Raw genomic sequence first — 20,459 nt, forward strand, 5'->3', positions numbered from 1 at the left:
CTTTTAACTTTTTTTTGATTGAAAACTATTATTTATTGAGAAATACATCTAAATCACAATGAAGTACAAAGAAGCAGAGGAAATGTCCCATGACCCAACTCCGAGATCACGTCTGAAACCTTGAAACTGCTGGACTTATTCACACACTCGCACAGGAGACACTTCACATAACTGAGATCATATTGTCTATGTAGCACCTTACTTTGGTTTTTTCATTTAAACTTGTGGTATAATTAAACCATATTATTAAGAGCGCTTAGGAAAAGCCATTGTACTAACAGCATCATCTATTCAGCATTTGGCAAACAGGTATTGAGTATTATGTATGCCTGACAGTGTGGAAGTAAGTATAGGGATTCAGGGCTGAGCAAATCGACCTGTATCAAGGAACTCACTTTCTGGGGGTGACTGTGTGGGAGACAAGACAGAAAACAAAAAGGCAGATATGAATAAAAAATTACTTCCAGACGGTGATAAGTGCTTTGAAGAAAATCAAGATAACAGGCTGGAGTGTTCTCATGTGGTGTACTTTTTTTGTTTATGTTTTATTTTTTGGCCATGCCACATGCCCTGTGGGATCTGAGCTCCCCAACCAAGGATGGAACCCATGCCTCTGCATTGGAAGTGCACAGTCTTAACCACTGGATCGCCAGGCAAGTTCCAGGTGTGGTTTACTTTCGCCATCTCTGAGACCCAGACAATGGCAAGGATGCCGCCATATGAGGATCTGGGGCGTGAGTGTTATTCAGCTGAAAGGACCTGCAAGTCACCAAGGTCCTGCGGCAGAAATGATCCTAGAAGCTCAGGAACAGATAAAAGGTGTTGTATCCAGGCTCACTTGGAGAGGAGGGGGCAACGCCTTCTAGGCAGGCCCTTCGGGTTTCACAGAATGATGTCAGTTACCTTGAGGTTTCGATGCTGGAGTGCACAGCGAGGTGCCTGGCTGGCCATACAGACTGATGCCTGCTCTTCTGAGCCTGTCGGGGCCCCAGGCCTGGGGAGGCTGTCCCCAGGCTCCGGCCACTTCTGTCCTGGTACCTGTCTCTGGCTGACCTACATTCTGGGCTCTTCTCGGATGTGCAGCTCAGGGGTCGTGCCTCTCTACCTCTGTGGGCCTTTGTCTCTAGGAATGTTCGCCTCTCAGGCAAGGGGAGGTGGGGTTGGAAGCCACCTTGCTTTGTGGACTTTCTCTCCCAGGGTGAGTCATGGCCACGGCTATCTCATTCATTCTTTCAGACATTGCTGATTTCAGAAGCATCTCCTGCCAGGCTTTTATGTTTCAAACACTTTCTCAGCTGTTATTTTCTCGAGTTATTGATATTTAATCAATTATCTTTTGTTATGAATGACACTTAAAAAAAAAAAAATGTTCCTGCCTTTTCTCTAATCCTTTCATGACTCTGAGGAGCTTAGAGGGAATTCAGGTTACAGACACCTCCCCCCCAACCCCTGCAGCCAGCTCCCAGAACTGGGGGCTCCAGGCTGGCCTCCCACCCCTTCCTCTTCCCTCCCCTATTCCCGAGGCCCTGGTTCCAGATCTCTTTTCTTGTTGTTGTTCAGGAGTCCTTAGCTGCATCGCTAGCCCTGCCACCCCAGGGCCGGCTTGCCTTTGGGGTGAGGGTGTGGACTCACCTAGGGACAGCGTTAAGGACACGACCGGCAGGGACTCATGTCCATTCCACAGCCAGCTCCCCGGGGACAGGCCCTCAGTGGAGTGAGGCGAGCCTGCTTCCTGGTCCCAGACCTTCTCAGATCTCACACCCTCTCTTGTGGCCTCACAGGAAGTAGCAGGACCTGTGACCTCGGGCCCCTATAAGGCCTCCTCAGCCTGGAAGGCCACTTGCTGTCCCCAGGTTGTCGAGAAATTGGAGCCAGGACTCCCCTCAGGTGGCACTGGCTGGGCTCCTTGGTGGGCCCTGAGGGCCAGAGGGCTCTCCACAGCCACGCCTGCACCCTTATTCCTCAGACCAGTCAGTAACTGGCCACAGCGGCCCTGCCTGCTCCAGGGCCCAGAGGAGGATTCCGACCGGCGTGGATTTTCTGGGCATGAGGCTGGGGAGTGTCTGTTGAGAAGGCTGGGTGCTTGGGGTCAGAGGCCTCCCTGAGTGCCCCCTTTGCCCCACCCTGCTCAGGACAACCACAGCCAGGGTTCAAAGCTCAGAGGAGGGGGCTCCCAGCTTGGCCACAGGGAGCACACAGGGGGAGAGGCCTGGGTGGGACGCTCCATCTCTCAGACTCCACAGCGCCCTTTGCTTCTTGAGCGGCCCCAGAGGAGCTCCACCTGGCCACCCAGTGCCAGGGATGCCCCTTCTCTCTCCCCCTAACACCTGGAGGGCAGGGAGTGGGTGCATCCTTGTCTAAGGACCTAATCACCTCAGAGCATTGGGCCAATCATCATGAACTAAGGGCCCAGCCAAGAAGAAGCGCACAGTCTCACAATGGCTTCCCTTTTAATAACAGACTTTCAGGGGTGACCCCCCCGAGGCGGGGAAGGGGAAGGAAGGGGGTGAATACCGTTCTTCACTGTCGTGTGAATTATTAGTATCAGTGTGGGTGAGGATGCTTCCAAATGAAGAGGCGGTTTGGGAAACTATTTTATTCTTCTTTAAGGGGCTTGATGGACTGTTTAAGAAGGAAGGTTTGTTTTGGGGAAGGAGGATGTGTGTGTGATAAAGCCAAGTGTATAGACAATCTGGAGAACAGCTGGAATCTGGGAGCCCTGGATGGAGCTTGGTTCACAGTGAACACCATCACCCAAGGGACCAAGGCGCCGGATGCCACAGGGGACTGCTCTGCCGAGGCTTTGGGATTAAAGTCTGGCCTGAAGAACCCAGACTCCCGGAAATGTACTGCTGGGAGAGAGGGAACGGAAGGGAAGACGACAGCTTCCAAGGGTAGAGAGTGGGGTTTCCTGGGAGACAGGGAGATTTGATACGGCAGCTTTCAGAGGATGGAAGCGTTGTGGCCAAGGGGTGGACCTGGAAGTTGGGAAGCAGGGGTAACCGAGGGCCACTCAGGAGGAAATCTGAGAGTGTGGTTCTCCGGGACTTTCTTCCCCATGGGCCATGGAGTAGTTCTACATGGGCAGTTATTGATTGCCTTCCCTCGTGGGCTGTCGACTCTTAGGCTTCTCTCAGCCTCTCAGTAAAGTCTCTAACAGCCAGCCCACTTGTAAAAATCTCCAGCATCTATAGCACTCAGCACCTAGCAGTTATTTAATAAATGCCTAAATGGCATTTGCTGGGCTCTCTTCACCAGATATATATCAATGTCCAATAAGTACATGAAAAGTGCTCAGAATCAGTAATCACTAGATAAACGCAAATTAAAATCATAATAAGATGACATTACATACGTACTAGGATCACTAGAATTAAAGAGACTGGCATCAGGTGTCACTAGGGGTGAGAGGCAGCTGAGATCCCACGTGTTGCTATGTGTGTGTGCATGTTCACTCAGTCATGTCAGACCCTCTGCGACCCCACGGACTGTAGCCTGCCAGGCTCCTCTGTCCGTGGGATTTTCTAGGCAAGAATACTGGAGTGGGTTGCCATTTCCTACTCTAGGGAACCTTCCTGACCCAGGGATCGAATCCATATTTCTCGTGTCTCCTGCACTGGCATGCAGATTCTTGACCATTGGCCCTACTTGGGAAGCCCATCTGTTGCTGACGGGAATGAAAACTGGTGCAGCCCCTTTAAAACCAGGATGGTAGGATTTTATAAGGTTGAGCATATTCTTCATGCACATGCGCGCACATGCATGCACACACACACACCAGATAGGCCAGCAGTCCTATTCCTAGGTATTTATCCAAGAGAAACTAAAACAATGTTTATGTGAAGACTTGTATGTGAATGGTCTTAGTAGTATTAGTCACAAAAATAAAAAGCTACAGGCAACTCAAATATCCATCAACTGGTAAACAGATAACTAAATTGTACTATGGAATTCTACTCAGCTGCCAAAAGGAATGACATACGAATGAATCTCAAAACATTATAAGAGAAAGAATTAAACACAAAAGACTATGTACTGCATGATTCTATTTATATGAGACCCTAGAAAAGACAGGGCTTCCCAGGTGGCACAGTGGTAAAGAATCTGCCTGCCAATGCAGAAGACGCAGGAGGCTAGGGTTCCACCCATAAGTAGGGAAGATCACCTGGAACAGGAAACGGCAACCTGCTCCATTCTTGCCTGGAAAATTCCATGGACACAAGAGCCGGCGGGTGGTGCGGTGATGGGAAGGCTACAGTCCAGGCAGTCGCAGAGTCAGAGATGACTCAACACAATAGAAAAGGCATGAGCTTTTCAAAAAATTTATTTTTCTTCAAGAATAATTGCTTTACAGAATTTTTTTTTTTTCTGTCAAGCCTCAACATGAATCAGCCATAGGTATACATATAATCCCCTCCCTTTTGAACCTCCCTCCCATCTCCCTTCCCATCCTACCCCTCTAGGTTGATACACAGCCCGTTTGTTTCCTGAGCCATACAACAAATTTCCGTTGGCTATCTATTTTACATATGGTAATGTAAGTTTTCATGCTACCCTTTCCATACATCTCACCCTCTCCTCCCCTCGCCCCATGTCCATAAGTCTGTTCTCTGTGTCTGTTTCCTCCATTACTGCCCTGCAAATAAATTCTTTGGTACCATTTTTCTAGATTCCATATATATGCATTCGGTTGAGTTCAGTCATTCAGTCATGTCCGACTCTTTGCGACCACATGGACTGCATGCCAGACCACCCTGTCCATCACCAACTCCCGGAGTTTACCCAAACTCATGTCCATTGAGTTGGAGATGCCATCCAACCATCTCATCCTCTGTCATCCCCTTCTCCTCCGGCCTTCAATCTTTTCCAGCATCAGGGTCTTGCCAAATGAGTCACTTCTTCTCATCAGGTGGCCAAAGTATTGGAATTTCAGCTTCAGCACAGTCCTTCCAATGAATATTCAGGACTGATTTCCTTTAGGATGGACTGGTTGCAGTCCAAGGGACCCTCAAGAGTCTTCTCCAACACCACAGTTCAAAAGTATCAATTCTTTGGCGCTCAGCTTTCTTCACAGTCCAACTCTCACATCCATACATGACTACTGGAAAAACCATAGCTTGACTAGTTGGACCTTTGTTGGCAAAGTAATGTCTCTGCTTTTTAAATATGCTGTCTAGGGTGGTCATAGCTTTTCTTCCAAGGAGCAAGGGTCTTTTAATTTCATGGCTGCAGTCACCATCTACAGTGATTTTGGAGCCCCCCAAAATAAAGTTTGCCACTGATTCCCCATCTATTTGCCATGAAGTAATGGGACCAGATGCCATGATCTTAGTTTTCTGAATGCTGAGCTTTAAACCAAATTTTTCACTCTCCTCTTTCACTTTCATCAAGAGGCTATTTAGTTTTTCTTCACTTTCTGCCATAAGGGTAGTGTCATCTGCATATCTGAGGTGATTGATATTTCTCCCGGCAATCTTGATTCCAGCTTGTGCTTCATCCAGCCCAGCATTTCTCATGATGTACTCTGTATATAAGTTAAATAAGCAGGGTGACAATATACAGTCTTGAGGTACTCCTTTCCCTATTGGAACCAGTCTGCTGTTCCATGTCCAGTTCTAACTATTTCTTCCTGACCTGCATACAGATTTCTCAAGAGGTGGGTCAGGTGGTCTGGTATTCCCATCTCTTTCAGAATTTTCCACAGTTTATTGTGATCCACACAGTCAAAGGCTTTGGCATAGTCAGTAAAGCAGAAATAGATGTTTTTCTGGAACTCTCTTGCTTTTTCCATGATCCAGCAGATGTTGGCAATTTGATCTCTGGTTCCTTTGCCTTTTCTACAACCAGCTTGAACATCTGGAAGTTCATGGTTCACGTACTGTTGAAGCCTGGCTTGGGGAATTTTAAGCATTACTTTACTAGCGTGTGAGATGAGTGCAATTGTGCAGTAGTTTGAGCATTCTTTGGCATTGCCTTTCTTAGGGATTGGAATGAAAACTGACCTTTTCCAGTCCTGTGGCCACTGCTGAGTTTTCCAAATTTGTTGACATATTGAGTGCAGCACTTTCACAGCCTCACCTTCTAGGATTTGAAATAGCTCAACTGGAATTCCATCAACTCCACTAGTTTTGTTCGTAGTGATGCTTCCTAAGGCCCACTTGACTTTGCATTCCAGGATGTCTAGCTCTAAGTGAGTGATCATACTATCATGATTATCTGGGTTGTGAAGATCTTTTTTGTACAGTTCTTCTGTGTATTCTTGCCATCTCTTCTTAATATCTTCTGCTTCTGTTGCTGCTGCTGCTGCTGCTGCTGCTAAGTCGCTTCAGTAGTGTCCGACTCTGTGCAACCCCATAGATGGCAGCCCACCAGGCTCCCCCATCCCTGGGATTCTGCAGGCAAGAACACAGGAGTGGGTTGCCATTTCCTTCTCCAATGCATGAAGGTGAAAATGAAAGTGAAGTTGCTCAGTTGTGTCCGACTCTGAGCGACCCCAAGGACTGCAGCCTTCCAGGCTCCTCCGCCCATGGGATTTTCCAGGCAAGAGGACTGGAGTGGGGTGCCATCACCTGCTTCTGTTAGGTCCATAAAATTTCTGTCCTTTATTGAGTCCATCTTTGCATGAAATATTGCCTTGGTATCTCTAATTTTCTTGAAGAGATCTCTGGTCTTTCCCATTCTGTTGTTTTCCTCTATTTCTTTGCACTGATCACTGAGGAAGGCTTTCTTATCTCTCCTTGCTATTCTTAGGAACTCTGCATTCACATGGGTATATCTTTCCTTTTCTCCTTTGCCTGTCACGTATCTTCTTTTCATAGCTATTTGTAAGGCCTCCTCAGACAGCCATTTTGCTTTTTTGCATTTCTTTTTCTTGGGGATGGTCTTGATCCCTGTCTCCTGTACAATGTCACGAACCTCCATCCATAGTTCATCAGGCACTCTATTAGACCTAGTCCCTTAAATCTATTTCTTATTTCCACTGTTTAATTGTAAGGGATTTGATTTAGGTCATACCTGAATGGTCTAGTGGTTTTCCCTACTTTCTTCAATTTAATTCTGAATTTGGCAATAAGGAGTTCATGATCTGAGCCACAGTCAGCTCCTAGTCTCATTTTTGCTCACTGTATAGAGCTTCTTCATCTTTGGCTGCAAAGAATATAACCAATCTTATTTTGGTATTGACTATCTGGTGATGTCCATGTGTAGAGTCTTCTCTTGTGTTGTTGGAAGAGGGTGTTTGCTATGACCAGTGCGTTGTCTTCACAAAACTGTTAGCCTTTGCCCTGCTTCATTCTGTACTCCAAGGCCAAATCTGCCTGTTACTCCAGGTGTTTCTTGACTTCCTACTTTGCATTCCAGTCCCCTATAATGAAAAGGACATCTTTTTTGGATGTTAGTTCTAAAATATAATATTTATCTTTCTCTTTCTGACTTACTTCACTCTGTTTAATAGGTTCTAGGTTCATCCACCTCATTAGAAGGGACTCAAATGTGTTCCCTTTTATGGCTGAGTAAAGTCTCTGATGCTGGGAGGGATTGAGGGCAGGAGGAGAAGGGGACAACAGAGGATGAGATGGCTGGATGGCATCACCAACTCAATGGACATGAGTTTGAGTGAACTCCGGGAGTTGGTGATGGACAGGGAGGCCTGGCGTGCTGCGATTCATGCGGTCACAAAGAGTTGGACGCGACTAAGCGACTGAACTGAACTGAACTGAATATTCCATTGTGTATATGTACCACATCTTTATCCGTTCATCTTTTGATGGGCATGGTTATAATGACAATTGCAGTTGCCTAGGGCTCGTGGGGGAGGAGATGAACTGCAAATGAGTAGGAGAAAATGTGTTAGGGTGCTGGAAATATTCTGTATCTTGATTGTGGTGGTGGTAGCATAACTATGTAATTACCAAAATGCATCAGTCTCTACACTTAAAGTGGGTGAATTTTATTAAATGTCAATAATAATCAGATATAAATTTTAAGTTAAAAACTCCACATGTAGATACATCATAAGCAAAGAACACATAAAGCATGGAGCACTTTGAAAATGGCAAAAATGAATGTAAATAAAAACTATAAAGGTATCCATCATGCTTAATCGCTCAGTTGTGTGGGACTCTTTGTGACCCCATGGACTGCAGCCCGCCAGGCTTCCCTGTCCATGTGGATGCTACAGGCCAGAATACTGGAGTGGGTTGCCATGTCCTCTTCGAGGGATCTTCCAAACCCAGGGATTGAACCCAGCTCCTGCACTGCAGGTGTTCTTTACCATCTGAGCCACCAGGGAAGCCCAAAGGTATCCAAGAGAAGAACTAAAAAAGAGACCACAAAGCGTGGAAAGGATCTACTAAGTGCCTGTGCGTGGTGGACGGAAGACAGATGGGACACAACCACGAACACCGGGTAGAACAAGGGTGTAGCTTTGTGCTGGTTACAGAGCCCTGGCACATCGTTTGGTCCTCACCTCCCTGGGAGGTAGGTAGGCTGGCACAGATTCTCCTGCTTTATAGAAACAGAGACTCAGAGAAAAGGAGTTACTCACTCAGTTCATTACAGTCGCTCAGCCGTGTCCGACTTTTTGCGACCCCATGGACTGCAGCATGCCAGGCCTCCCTGTCCATCACCAACTCCCAGACCTTACTCAAACTCATGTCCATTGGGTCAGTGATGCCATCCAACCATCTCACCCTGTCATACCTTTCTCCTCCTGCCTTCAATCTTTCCCAGAACCAGGATCTTTTCAAATGAGTCAGATCTTCATATCAGGTGGCCAAAATATTGGAGTTTCAGCTTCAGCATCAGTCCTTCCAATGCATATTCAGGACTGATTTCCTTCAAGATGGACTGGTTTGATCTCCTTGCAGTCCAAGGGACTCTTAAGAGTCTTTTCCCAACACCACAGTTCAAAAGCATCGATTCTTCCGCGCTCAGCTTTCTTTGGAGTCCAACTCTCACATCCATACATGAATACTGGAAAAACCATAGCTTTGAGTCGACGGACCTTTGTTGGCAAAGTAATGTCTCGGCTGCTAGCAGAGACATTAGTACTCGCTCAGGAAGCCGTATTAAGTAGCATACAGGAAAGGGCATGTTTTTCGAGAGCACTCAGTCCAGTTCGCCTTAAACCTGAGAAAAAGGCACCGGGAATCCGGAAGTGCTGTGGCCGTCGCCCAGTCCTCCGGCGGTTTCCTCAGTCGCGCGCGGAGAAGCTTCTTCCTTGAGCTGGGGCTTGGAGGGGCGGGCCTGGGCGCCGTCACTCCGCGGGCACGCAGCCCCACCCACGTCGGCGCCTCCGCGTGCGCGCGCAGCCGAGCAGGGGGCGGGGCCCCACGGCGCGTCCGTTGCTAAGGTCGCGCCACCCCTGGCGACCGAGGGCCGCGGCCCGGCGCACGCGCCTGGGCGGACTCCGGTGCACTGTGGGATGGGAACCCGAGCGGCGCGTCGAGGCCGGAGCGGGCAGCGGCGGCGGCGGCGGGGCCGGCGGCGGCCCGGGAGCCGGGCTTAGGCTCTGCGGCCGGCGGGGCGCGGCCATGAACGCGGCGGTGGTGAAGCGGACGCAGGAAGCTCTGGGCAAGGTGATCCGGAGGCCGCCGCTGACCGAGAAGCTGCTGAACAAGCCCCCGTTCCGCTACCTGCACGACATCATCACGGAGGTGAGCGCCGGGCCGGGATCGGAACTGCGGTCTGGGCCGGGTCCCCGTGCGCGGACCGGGTGCGGGCTAGGGTGCAGGTCCGGGGGTCGGGGCCCATGTGGGGTGTCGGGGTGCGGGCTAGGGTGCAGGTCTGGGGGTCGGGGCCCGGGTTCCGGGATGCGGATCGGCGGTCGGTGTTGGGGCGGGGGGCGGGGGCTGGGGGGTTCGGACCAAAGCTGGCGTCGGGATCGGACCTCGCATCGCCGAGCGCTGACGCTGATCGAGGAGCCCGGCCTCGGCGGGACGGATGATCCCCTGGGCTACCTTTCCCGGGAGTGTCCCGGCTCTTGGGGAGCATTCTTATGTCTTCCGTCCTGCCCTACTCTTCTTAGAGCAGATCTTCCACTCAGCCCGGCAGGGCTGTTTCTGAGACTCTTTTTCCCTTGCAGCGTCTGGCAGATGGAGAGTGTTTACAAATCCCAGCAGAAGGACATTATTTTTTTCTTAGCGCCCCACCCAAGATTCCCTCCACCTGCTCTTGCTGTGGTCACCCCATTGTTGTTCCGTCGCTAAGTCCTGACCGACTCTTCGCAACCCCATGGACTGCATGCAGCACCGCCAGGCTTCCCTGTCCTTCACCATCTCCCGGAGCTTGGTCAAACTCATGTCCATTGAGTCAGTGATGCCATCCAACCATCTCATCCTCTGTTGTCCCCTTCTCCTGCCCCCAATCCCTCCCAGCATCAGGGTCTTTTCCAATGAGTCAGCTCTTCCCCATATTGGATGTTTAATCAATGCCTGTGGGTGGACTTATTGAAGGTGGTTGTTGGGGGACCTGGAAGGATATAACTATAAAAGAGCAGGGCTGTATTTGCTGATCGATGGCAGAGCATGCCTTGAGATTAGTTGTCTCACTCTCTTGCCCGCTGGTGGAGGGTTCCTGAGTGATGGAGACTTGTTTGTTGGCACATCCCGGGCACGGTACACAGAAGGTGCACAGCAAACGTCACTGCTGAATGGAGTCAGTCACGGCTCCTGTGACGCCAGCGCCAGCGCCCATTTCCATGGTGCGCCCGAGTGTGGGGTTGCCCTTGGGAACCCAGGCCTGCTCTCTGGGCTTCAGGAATCAGGTTCACCTTGCAGGTGTCCCGGGCTCCGATTCTTGCCCATCTTGGTCCTTAAACTTCACTTCTCGGTCCTTCCAACAGGTTCAGCATCTTACTCTTCCACAAACGTGCTTTACTTGTCTTTGCTCTCTTAGCTTATGATATGGACCTCTCTGTGCCTATAAGCTGTGCTTAAAACTCTCAAAACTGACCCACATCCCCCGGGCTGTCTTGACTGGCCTCCTTGTTCTCCTTCTAAGCTAGTGCAGCACCTAGACTGCCCTGGACAGTGTCTGGGAAGGGACAAGGCTATGTGGAGAGCCTGGTGGGACAGGGCTGTGTAGGGAGCCTCTAGGGGGAGCCAGGCCTTGAGTGGCCTCACCTCTTCCTGTGAAATGGGCAGGTGGTGTCCTCTGACCCAGGAGGGATCCAGTCACTTAGCCAGGAGGTGAGTGGCTGACTGCACCGGTTGCTGTCCCAGCCGGACACTTCGATTTTCTGTGTTAGTCCTGTTTGCTCACTGAAACCAGAAAGCCAGGAAAGAGGCTGGGGGGGCTACATCTTTCTGTGGGTCCTGGTGTGGGATTATCATGGTGGCTGCTGTCCCCACCTCCTGCAAGGTTGGAGAGGGGAGGAGAGTTCAGGCAGGAATCGACTCCGTTGCCAGGTAGCTAGACTGTGGGGAAGGAGTTCCGTGTTCTCCATTGGGATCCACTGGTCTGCTTTTTTGCTAATCTAAGGTCAAAAGTTGGACTGTGAAGAAAGCTGAGCACCAAAGAATTGATGCTTTTGAACTGTGGTGTTGGAGAAGACTCTTGAGAGTCCCTTGGACTGCAAGGAGATCCAACCAGTCCATTCTAAAGATCAGTCCTAGGTGTTCTTTGGAAGGACTGATGCTAAAGCTGAAACTCCAATACTTTGGCCACCTCATGCGAAGAGTTGACTCATTGGAAAAGACTCTGATGCTGGGAGGGATTGGGGGCAGGAGGAGAAGGGGACAACAGAGGATGAGACGGCTAGATGGCATCACTGACTCGATGGACAAGAGTTTGGGTGAATTCTGGGAGTTGGTGATGGACGGGGAGGCCTGGCGTGCTGCGATTCATGGGGTAGAAAAGAGTCAGACACAACTGACTGAACTGAACTGAAGGTCAAAAGTAATTTCTCTACCTGTGTAAAGATAAGTATGTTAATTGCCACTTATTTGATAAAGATGTTAGAACAACTGACATATGGAAAGCGTTTTCAAATAATACATGGTGATTCTCTTAGCAAAATTCTTTACTACCCCTGAGTATAGTGTTCAAATCGCCATATTTTAGAGTTTTAGTTACTGCTAAGCTAACTCCGTATCTTTCATAACTTGAAGCATTGATCCTGTGAAATTAATGCCTCTTGTTGCTGGAAATGATTGCTCACAAGTTTATACTGTCAGCACACTAGAAAAACTTCAAAAGGAGCAAATGAAGAAATTCTAGGAATATTAGATGCTCTTAATATTCCGCTTGATACGGGAAAGCCTGGCGTGCTGCAGTCGTGGGGGTTGCAGAGTCGGGCACAACTTAATGACCGAATAACAACTCGTAATGTTCAACCTGTCTTATAGGGGAAATAACAGCATAGCTGTTGAGCGGTTTGAGAAGTATAGCTAGCCAGTTGCAGCTTGGTCTTAAAGAAGGAACTTGGTATTAGTGTGCCACTGTCTGTTCTTTTCTTTTAAAGCATGTCTTATGGTGGTAAGTACTCTTTATATCCACCAGGACACACACTTATAGGCATGTTCACCCTTACCACATACGGATGCAGTCTGATATTTTCCGATCGGTTTTATTTTTTAAAAATAGGCTTACTGCTACCCATTGCATTGACTTTATAGTGACCTGCCACAGGAGAACCAGTGGTCTGAGAGGACCCTGGTGTGTCTGGGGGTGGGGAGGGGCAGAAAGCATCACCAAACCTGAGGGGTAGCTGGGAGGTCCAGGTTGACTGGGGAGAGGGAGTGGTGAGGGGAGCAAAAAAAGGTGATGTGGCAACAGACCACCCCGTCCCCCCTGCAGGGTCCCAGGAAGCGATTGATGCAGTGGTGCGGAGAAACCCAGGCCAGCAAGTCCCCTTTCTTCCCCAGATCCTTGCTTTCCACTGCTCTGAGCGACCCTCAAAAGATGCCTGTTTCTGCTTTTGGACCTCTCGGGGCCTCCATGTGGTCCTGAGGCTGAGCCTGTATTTCCTAATGGCTTTGAAGGCCACCTGGGTCAGGCCCCTGCTGGCTCCCTGGCCTTAGGCCCCTCCTGTCAAAGGCCATCTGCCCCTTGAACGGACCCGCTTGGCCCCAGACCTTGTGGGACTGTTTCTCTGGCCTGGCACATGCTCCCCCAGTTCTTCTCTGGTCTCAGCTTGGATAGGCTTTGCTCCGGGAAGTGTTCCCAGACATCCTGCACTTGGATCAGGGGAGATCCTGTGCCCACGTAGCGCCCTGCAGGTCCATCGTATTTACCTGTCCTCGCAGCCAGATTGACTTCCATGAGGATCAGGCGGACTCTGCCTAGGACGAGGCCCCCGCATGTGGCAGACGCTGGAATGTGTGTCATATCAGCAGATGGAGGACGGCTGGGTGTGGACAGAGCCCGGGGCCCTCAGTGTGGGGCGGTGGGCGCGGCTGAGCCCCGGGCTGTCCTGGGGTGCCGACCGTGGCCTTGCCTTTTCTTTTGAAGGTGATCAGGATGACTGGCTTCATGAAGGGCCTCTACACGGACGTCGAGATGAAGTCCGACAATGTCAAGGTAGGTGGGAGGCGCTCTCCCCGGGGACTTTAGAAGCTGTGCTCTGGGGCTGGAGCAGGAGGCTGGTGGCTCTGGGAGCGCCTAGCACTCTCCTCAGCTCAGCTTCCTCCAGCAGCTGCATGGCACGCTGTGTCAGCCTTCAGAAACACAGCTAGTGTCCGGAGGTGGGTGCTAGCCCATCACCGAACTTTTATTTGGTGGTAGTGGGCATAAAGAGTCAGGAGTTCTAAATCCGACACACCTAAAAATAGCTTTTTGTCCAAACAGGAAACTGGGCCTGTTGAACATGCTCAGGATAGTGCAAGCTCTTTTTCAAATATTTTAATATCTGTGTTTCAAATGGATATCTTTCAGGATAAAGATGCAAAAATTAGCTTCCTGCAGAAGGCCATAGACGTGGTGGTCATTGTCTCTGGAGAGCCGCTGTCGGCGAAACCAACTCGGATCGTGGCAGGGCACGAGCCCGAGAGGACCAACGAGCTGCTGCAGAGAATTGGAAAGTGCTGTCTCAGCAAGGTAGTGCCACCTGCCCCAGAGCTGGGAGCTGTGCACACCCGGGAGGGTGACACGCCTGGGAGGGCGACCAGGCGGGCCACCCCGGGCAGTGGGCAGCATTGGAGGAGTGGGCTTTAGCCCTGTCCTCGCAGTCCGATTCCCCCTCTCCTGGAACCTGGGAGTTATCAGCCATGGTGTAAAGCTCTGCAGTGAACAGACGAGCGAGTGCCGGGTCCAGGTTTCCCAAGCTGTCGGTGTGCAGTGGGGGCACCTCGGGCGCCCTGCCTGGGGCACATGGCTGGAGGCTGCGCGCCCAGCCTCTGAAGCCCGGCGCTGCTTCTCCTCTTGGGCCCCCTTTCAGGGCCCGTAACTGTTTCCAGCTCGGGTGGCCGGAGTGGCTGGAGGAGCTGTTTCTCTCCGTTTGTGAGGTTTACAGGGTGTCCCTGTTCTCTGCGGGCCTTTCCAGCCCCCTTCCCGCTTCCCGTCCTCCCCTCCCTCTCCCCGGAGGAGTGTATGCAGAGCTCTGCTGCCTTCCGAGAAACCCCCCCACTTCCCCCATGCGCTCGTGAGGGGGCCGGATTTCCTGGGGTCCTCACCACCGGCTGGAATCCGGGCCTCTCTGGCCTTGCCATCCCTCTGGGGCCATTGGAGGATATCTTCCCCGGGACTCTCCTCCTTCCTGGGATCTGAGTAGCCCCCAGTGGAGCAGAGCTGGACCTTTGTCAGGGGCGTGGCAAACACAGCCCTTGATGGAAGTGATGGGCTGGAGGCCGGGGGCTCGCCTTCCGCTGCCGTGGTGGGAAAGGCGGGCTCCAGCCCACACGGCAGGCAGGGAGTGGGGAGTGGGGTCAGACTGGCTACTGGGGCCGCAGGAGAACCCCGCCTGGTGGGTCCAAGGCTTGGCGACTCAGCTGCCCCAGATCCTGCTCCACGCTCCCTTTCCAGAAGAGATCTGACAAGTGATTCTGCTGAATCCCCTGCCCCCGCCCCGGGCGCCTCGCGAAGCCCCGCCCCTCGGGTCCTCGGCTCTCAGCGCCCCCTGGTGCCTGCCCCCAGGTCTCCTGCCCTGCCCGCTCCCTCGCTCACGCTGCCGGTTTTTCAGGGCCGAGATGCCTTCCCCGCAGCCTGTGGGGTCGGCTGCTCCTCCCGGGGTCCCCGTCATGGTCCCCTGGCACACTGCACCGTCTTGGTGGTTGTGTTTGGCCGTCTTGCTGGTGCGCAGCGTGGCCTTGGCCCTTGGTCTAGTTCCCGGCGTGCGACGGGCACTCGGCACAGGCTTGCGGAAAGAGGAAGTGTGTGGGCAAGGGGGAAGCCTGACCGAGGTGTCCAGGACTCCGGGGGCAGGCAGTCTGGGGCGCTGACTGCCTAGGGGATTTTGGCATCTGACGGGGCTCCAGTGAGATCGTTCCTTAGGCCGGCCTCTGTGGCTCTGTGAGAGGTGTAGGGCAGCTCTGCGTCCTTGACAGCACACACGGCCACACTTGGCAGCTTGGGTGGAGGGAAGTGGGGTTCGCTTGGCTTGAGTGGACTCTGGTGTTAAGGACTGGAAATGCTGGAGGGGACAGTTCTAGGCAATGCTGTACATTGTCTGTGATAAAATTCATTTCCTTTAGGAGACAGAGAGTCCGTTTGATGAGCAGTCTTTGCTGACGCTTGTGTATTAAGTGTACTGATTTCATCGCAACCTTGCGTTTTCTCTCCTCCCGTTGGGACCAGCTCTCCAGTGACGACGCGGTGAAGAGGGTGTTGGCCGGAGAGAAGGGGGACACGAAAGGACGGCCCTCACTGACGTCCAAACCGCAGGAACTGGATAATAAGAACGTGAGGGAAGACGAGTCCAGGGTCCAGAAAGACAAAGAGGTGAATGCAGGTTACGTGTGTGTAAAAGAGCGGGGCCTTTTGTGGTTCAGGTAGATAATTTGTGAGTGATGCTGTTACTTGGCTTTTTATTTTCCAGGATAGAGGAAATTCTGAACTAAACGAGAGAAGTACAAGCAGAGATCAGAAACAGAAAGAGGACTTAAAGGAAGAAAGCAAACCCCGAGAGAAGGAAAGGGACAAGGCCAAGGCCAAGGAGAATGAGCGGGACAGACATAAAGAGCCGGAGCGAGACAAGCGCCGCGAAGGGGACCGCGAGCGCGCCAAGAACCGGGCGCGGCAGGACAGGGAGAGGGACCGGGACCGCGGCCCCCGGGAGCGCGACAAGGACGCGGGCCGGAGCGAGGGCGGGAAGGAGAAGGAGCGCGGCAAGGAGCGGGAGCGGGAGCGCCGGCGGCTGCGCAACGGGGAGCTCTGCAGGGACCCCGAGCCTGAGCGGAACCGCGAGCTTGACCGGCCCGAGAAGAAGGTGCGGGCCCCGGGGCTGCTCTGCCGGCCGCCCGCACAGGGCGCGGGCTCCTCGGGGAAACCGCATTTCTTATGTCACCCCCCTAAAATCACGGCCAACCTGGAGTCCTTGCAGAACCCGAGGGTGCTGTCTGCCACGTGCACGCGTGTCGGGGTGTTTTCCTTGGGAGAGCGGACCCCGCGACCTTGTGAGCGGTTCCTAGGCTGCCCTCTGTGTGGGGGGGGCTCTCCCCGGGCTGTGGGCCTGGCCGCCTGCATTCAGGGTGAGGGCCGCTTTCTAAGTCTCGGAGGCATTAGCCAGGTCAGTACAGCGAGACCCCAGCTTACTGAATTCCTGCTCAATTCAAGTTCTCAGGTAAATTTAGGATTTTCCAGCAAATTGGTTTGGTTTCAGGCAGTGGTTTTTGTTGTTGTTTCCTTAGATGTTCAGGTTATTTTGGAGACTCTGTAGATAGGGTAAGACTCCTGTCAGGGCTGGCATCGTGGACTCTGGTTCTTGGGGGATGTCGCATAACTGTAAAGTGTCCTGGCAAGGCCCTGGAAATTCTCCAGCCACTGGGAAGGAGGAAGCTGAGGTCTGGACCACTTTAAGTTCCACCCTAGGGGGTGGCAGGTGGCGAGGGGCCAGGCTGAACCCCCCTCTGTCCTGCTGCAATGGCCATCTGGTTTTGTGACTTGGCATCCCAGGGGTGTGGCTCTGGGAGGTGAGCGGGCCCCTAGGACCAGCCCAGCGCCAGGCCTGGAAGCTGGTCTTTTTGGTGGTTCTGTTGGTAATGTTAGTGTGCTGCCTGGAACCTTGGGGTCCCCCAGGAGCGTCCAGAAGTCCTCACCATGAGGTAGCTCACCATGCTGTATGTGTTGTAAAAACTGAGACACCCCTCGCCCCCGCCCCCCACCCCCCCATTTTTGCCTCTGTTTAAATGGGGTCTGCTAAGCCACTTCAGTCGTGTCCGACTCTGTGTGACCCCATAGACGGCAGCCACCAGGCTCCCCGTCCCTGGGATTCTCCAGGCAAGAACACTGGAGTGGGGTGCCATTGCCTTCTAAAGGGAGTCTAAGGAAAAGTCTTCTCCTCTGACCTGGGTTTTTGTGGTGCTCAGACATTCTCGTGCATTTTGCCGTGTCCTGCCTGGGCACCTTCTCTGCTGTCCAGGCCTTCAGACCCAGGGTCCCCGCTGTGATGTGTCCCGGGGTTCCTGGTGGTGTGCTTGCTGCTATGGGTGGACACCCGGGCTGTGCTGCACTGAGTAGGCATCTGAGACAGGGTGATGGGACCGATCCTGCTCCCAGCTGGTCATGCTTGGCCTGAGTGGGTGTGCACAGACCTGTCTTGGTGATCCTGCTGGCCCGGCTCCTCTGTGTCCATCTGGGGCTCCTCTGTGGAGCAGGGTTTTAGCGGGGGGCAGGCTGCGCTCTCCCCCGGGAGCCCCCCAGAGGCCCGAGCTCCGAGGCTTCTGTGAGGGCAGCTCTGGGAGGAGGAGACGGCTCTCACCCGGGTCCTGCCGGGTGGTCTGATCGGATCTCTTGATGTAGAAGAGACGCTCGTGAGATGTTCTTAGCCTGTGAACCCCCAAGTGTGTCCCTGTGTGGCGGTGGAGGTGTGAGGTCGGAGTGGCCATGTCGGGCTGCTCCCTCCTTGCGTGTCTGTGGGCAGCTGTGTGCTGTGGGCGGGGGACCCGGGCACGGAGCCCGGCCCACACAGGAACTGCTTCAGATGCAGTCTGCCACTTCATAATGAAGTCGCGAGGACACTGAATTGTTGAAATATTAAGCAGGCACCCATCGCTTTTCATGGAGGAAAATCTCAGCAACTGTGTCCCTTCTCCTTATGTTGACATGTGTCAGAGAGTTGACTTAAGGGCCAGGCTTCCTAAGGTGTTGATTTAACCTCTTACAGGTTTCACGTCATGTTTGTCTTGAGAGTGCATTCCTGTTGCAGAGTCTGAAGCCTTTGCTCTGGCGGGAAGTGAGAGTGGTTTCCTCTCGGAAGCTGGGACCAGGGCAATGTTGCTCTGGGTGTCGGAGCTCCTTTCCGCTCCAGATCCCCTGTGTGTCCCTGAAATGTTTGCGGGAAGCTTGGCCTGTTGGAGGGACCGTGGGGAAGACTTTGCTCCCTGCTGTTTCCACCCCACCCCCCAACCCCTGGGTCCTGCCTCTGACACCCGTGGCCTTCTGGCCACCCCTAGTGGGGGTCCTGGCTGACCCGCCGCTGCTGGGGGTTGGGGCTGGGGGTTGGGCTGGGGCACGATGTGGTACTCCTGTGTGAGCAGTTTGTCTTGCTGTCTGTCAGCCTTAGAGAAAGTGTCTCGATGCTTTTTTAGATGTTATGGTCTTGAGTAATTCTACAATTTGAATTTTTTTTTTTACAGTTATCAAGCTCAGGAGAGATGTCTAAAAAGTTATCAGATGGATCTTTTAAAGACCCCAAAGCCGAAACAGAGGTAAAATTTGAAAAATAACTTTAAGAGATGTAAACCCGTAGCTGTGCTGAGACAGGACGTGCTGTGCGTGGTCCTTCTCGGTGCCCGGGGCCTCAGGCGCGGGAGCCCACGTTGGTTCAGTTGTAAGAGGAACGGTGGTGGTGGTTTCCTGCCTGTGAAGTAGATGGGGCTGTGCATCCTCTGGGTTTCTGGGGCAGACTCCAGGGCCTCCTTGAACCTTTGTTTGATAGGTGTGATGGGTGGCGTGCAGAGGGGCCGGGTCATGGCATGGGAGTGGGTGGGGTGGCTCTTCGGGTCGGTGTTGGGGGATTAAGTCACCAGGCAGATGGGGACGGAGGGCTGGCTCAAGGGGCCCGTCCTGCTGCGCTTGGCCTGGGGGGACCCTGTACTGTGCTCCCCGTGGATGGGGTACAGTCCAGGCCGTGCCCTCCTGGGGGTGTTTAGACTCCCCCTTACTTCATCATCCAAACTGCAGCTCGATAAGTGTATCTGGGCAGCCACAGGGAAGATGGACAGGCGTGGAGTGGACGCTGTGGGGCTGGTTAGGGCTCCACATGGTGGCTTGAGAGAGGGGTTGGGCGGGGAACTGCACGAGCGGCCGGAGGGTCGGCCTGTGGTATCTCCTGTGGTTTATTGCTCTGTTTAGACAACATCGAGTAGGTTTGCACTCTCAGAGTTGTTCATAAGCGCACTGAAGTACTCAAGCTTGTATCAACAGAGGTCGAGTCCTCATAAACTCAGCTGATAAGACAGTGATTCTCAAGGGATGGTCAGTGGCTGACCTTTTTAGGGCTATACAAAAAATGTGGAATTCTGCCTTAGGGTGAAGGAGGTTTCAGCTTCCTTCTGACCCCCACGCTCAGGCCCTGCTGCCCCTGCCTTCAGCTCCCCTCTCGGAGCATCTGGGTGTTGTCCTGTTTCCTATTGGCTCTTTCCTTGCGCTTGAATAATAAATCTGCTCACGATGCATATGCGTGATGTTGCTATGTGGGGCATCAGTTAATTTTTTTTCATTTTTTTTTTTTAAGACTGAAATTCCCACCAGAGCATCCAGATCAGTGACAACAAAGACATCAAAGCGGCGATCCAAGAATTCCGTGGAAGGTACTGCACAGTGTATCACATAATGTATCTGAAAGTGTTAGACTCTTGGCCTTAACTGCAGCATCCACTAGGGAAAAGCTTCTGTGGATAGAAAGCAGGTTTGCCTTTGGAGGGCATGAACAGAGACCATGCAAAAATGATGCAGATGTGTGGCTTTCACGCCCACACACACGTGTGTGCACCTGCACAGGTGTGTGAGTTCACGACACCAGGGACAGAGGACGCCTCTTTGCTGGAGACCTATGTTCTGATCTAAAAGATATGATTCAGTGTTATTTTTCTAGAAGTATTTGTTAGGCTTCCGTGTCTCTCTGACTCTTCTGAATGGGTAGGCTAGTTTCGTCCTGATATAGGGTGGACATGGAGAGCATCCTGCCCTTAGACAGGTGGTGTTTATTTTACGGGCTGTCTAAAACAGTGTTTAAAACAAGAGCAGAAATTGTCCCTAGGGGTCATTCTGAAAGCTGGAGCTGAAGCAGACAAGCCTGGCCTGGGTTTGCCCGAGGGTGGTGCCTTGTTATGACAGACCAGGGAAAGAGTGTCAGTCTGTCC

The 20,459-nt window shown here is 52.4% G+C and overlaps 1 protein-coding gene across 8 annotated transcripts in view; it reads left to right on the forward strand.

Annotated features, from left to right (window-relative positions):
• Window positions 1-9,356: 9,356 nt before the first annotated feature.
• Window positions 9,357-20,459, forward strand: part of TRAF3IP1 (TRAF3 interacting protein 1) — a 60,449-nt gene continuing 49,346 nt past the window's right edge. For 3 of the 8 annotated variants that reach the window (XM_061412814.1, XM_061412816.1, XM_061412822.1), the window contains exons 1-7: window positions 9,359-9,656; window positions 13,453-13,521; window positions 13,876-14,037; window positions 15,733-15,876; window positions 15,974-16,363; window positions 18,732-18,803; window positions 19,832-19,907. In XM_061412814.1, the coding sequence (XP_061268798.1) occupies window positions 9,534-9,656; window positions 13,453-13,521; window positions 13,876-14,037; window positions 15,733-15,876; window positions 15,974-16,363; window positions 18,732-18,803; window positions 19,832-19,907 (1,036 nt within the window). In that variant the 5' untranslated portion in view covers window positions 9,359-9,533. Of the gene's footprint in view, window positions 9,657-13,452; window positions 13,522-13,875; window positions 14,038-15,732; window positions 15,877-15,973; window positions 16,364-18,731; window positions 18,804-19,831; window positions 19,908-20,459 lie in introns of all 8 variants that reach the window. The other 5 variants (XM_061412815.1, XM_061412817.1, XM_061412820.1 and 2 more) reach the window with 4 other exon arrangements.

This window comes from Bos javanicus, chromosome 3 (genome assembly GCF_032452875.1).
Source record: "Bos javanicus breed banteng chromosome 3, ARS-OSU_banteng_1.0, whole genome shotgun sequence".
In the NCBI taxonomy this organism is placed as follows: domain Eukaryota; kingdom Metazoa; phylum Chordata; class Mammalia; order Artiodactyla; family Bovidae; genus Bos; species Bos javanicus.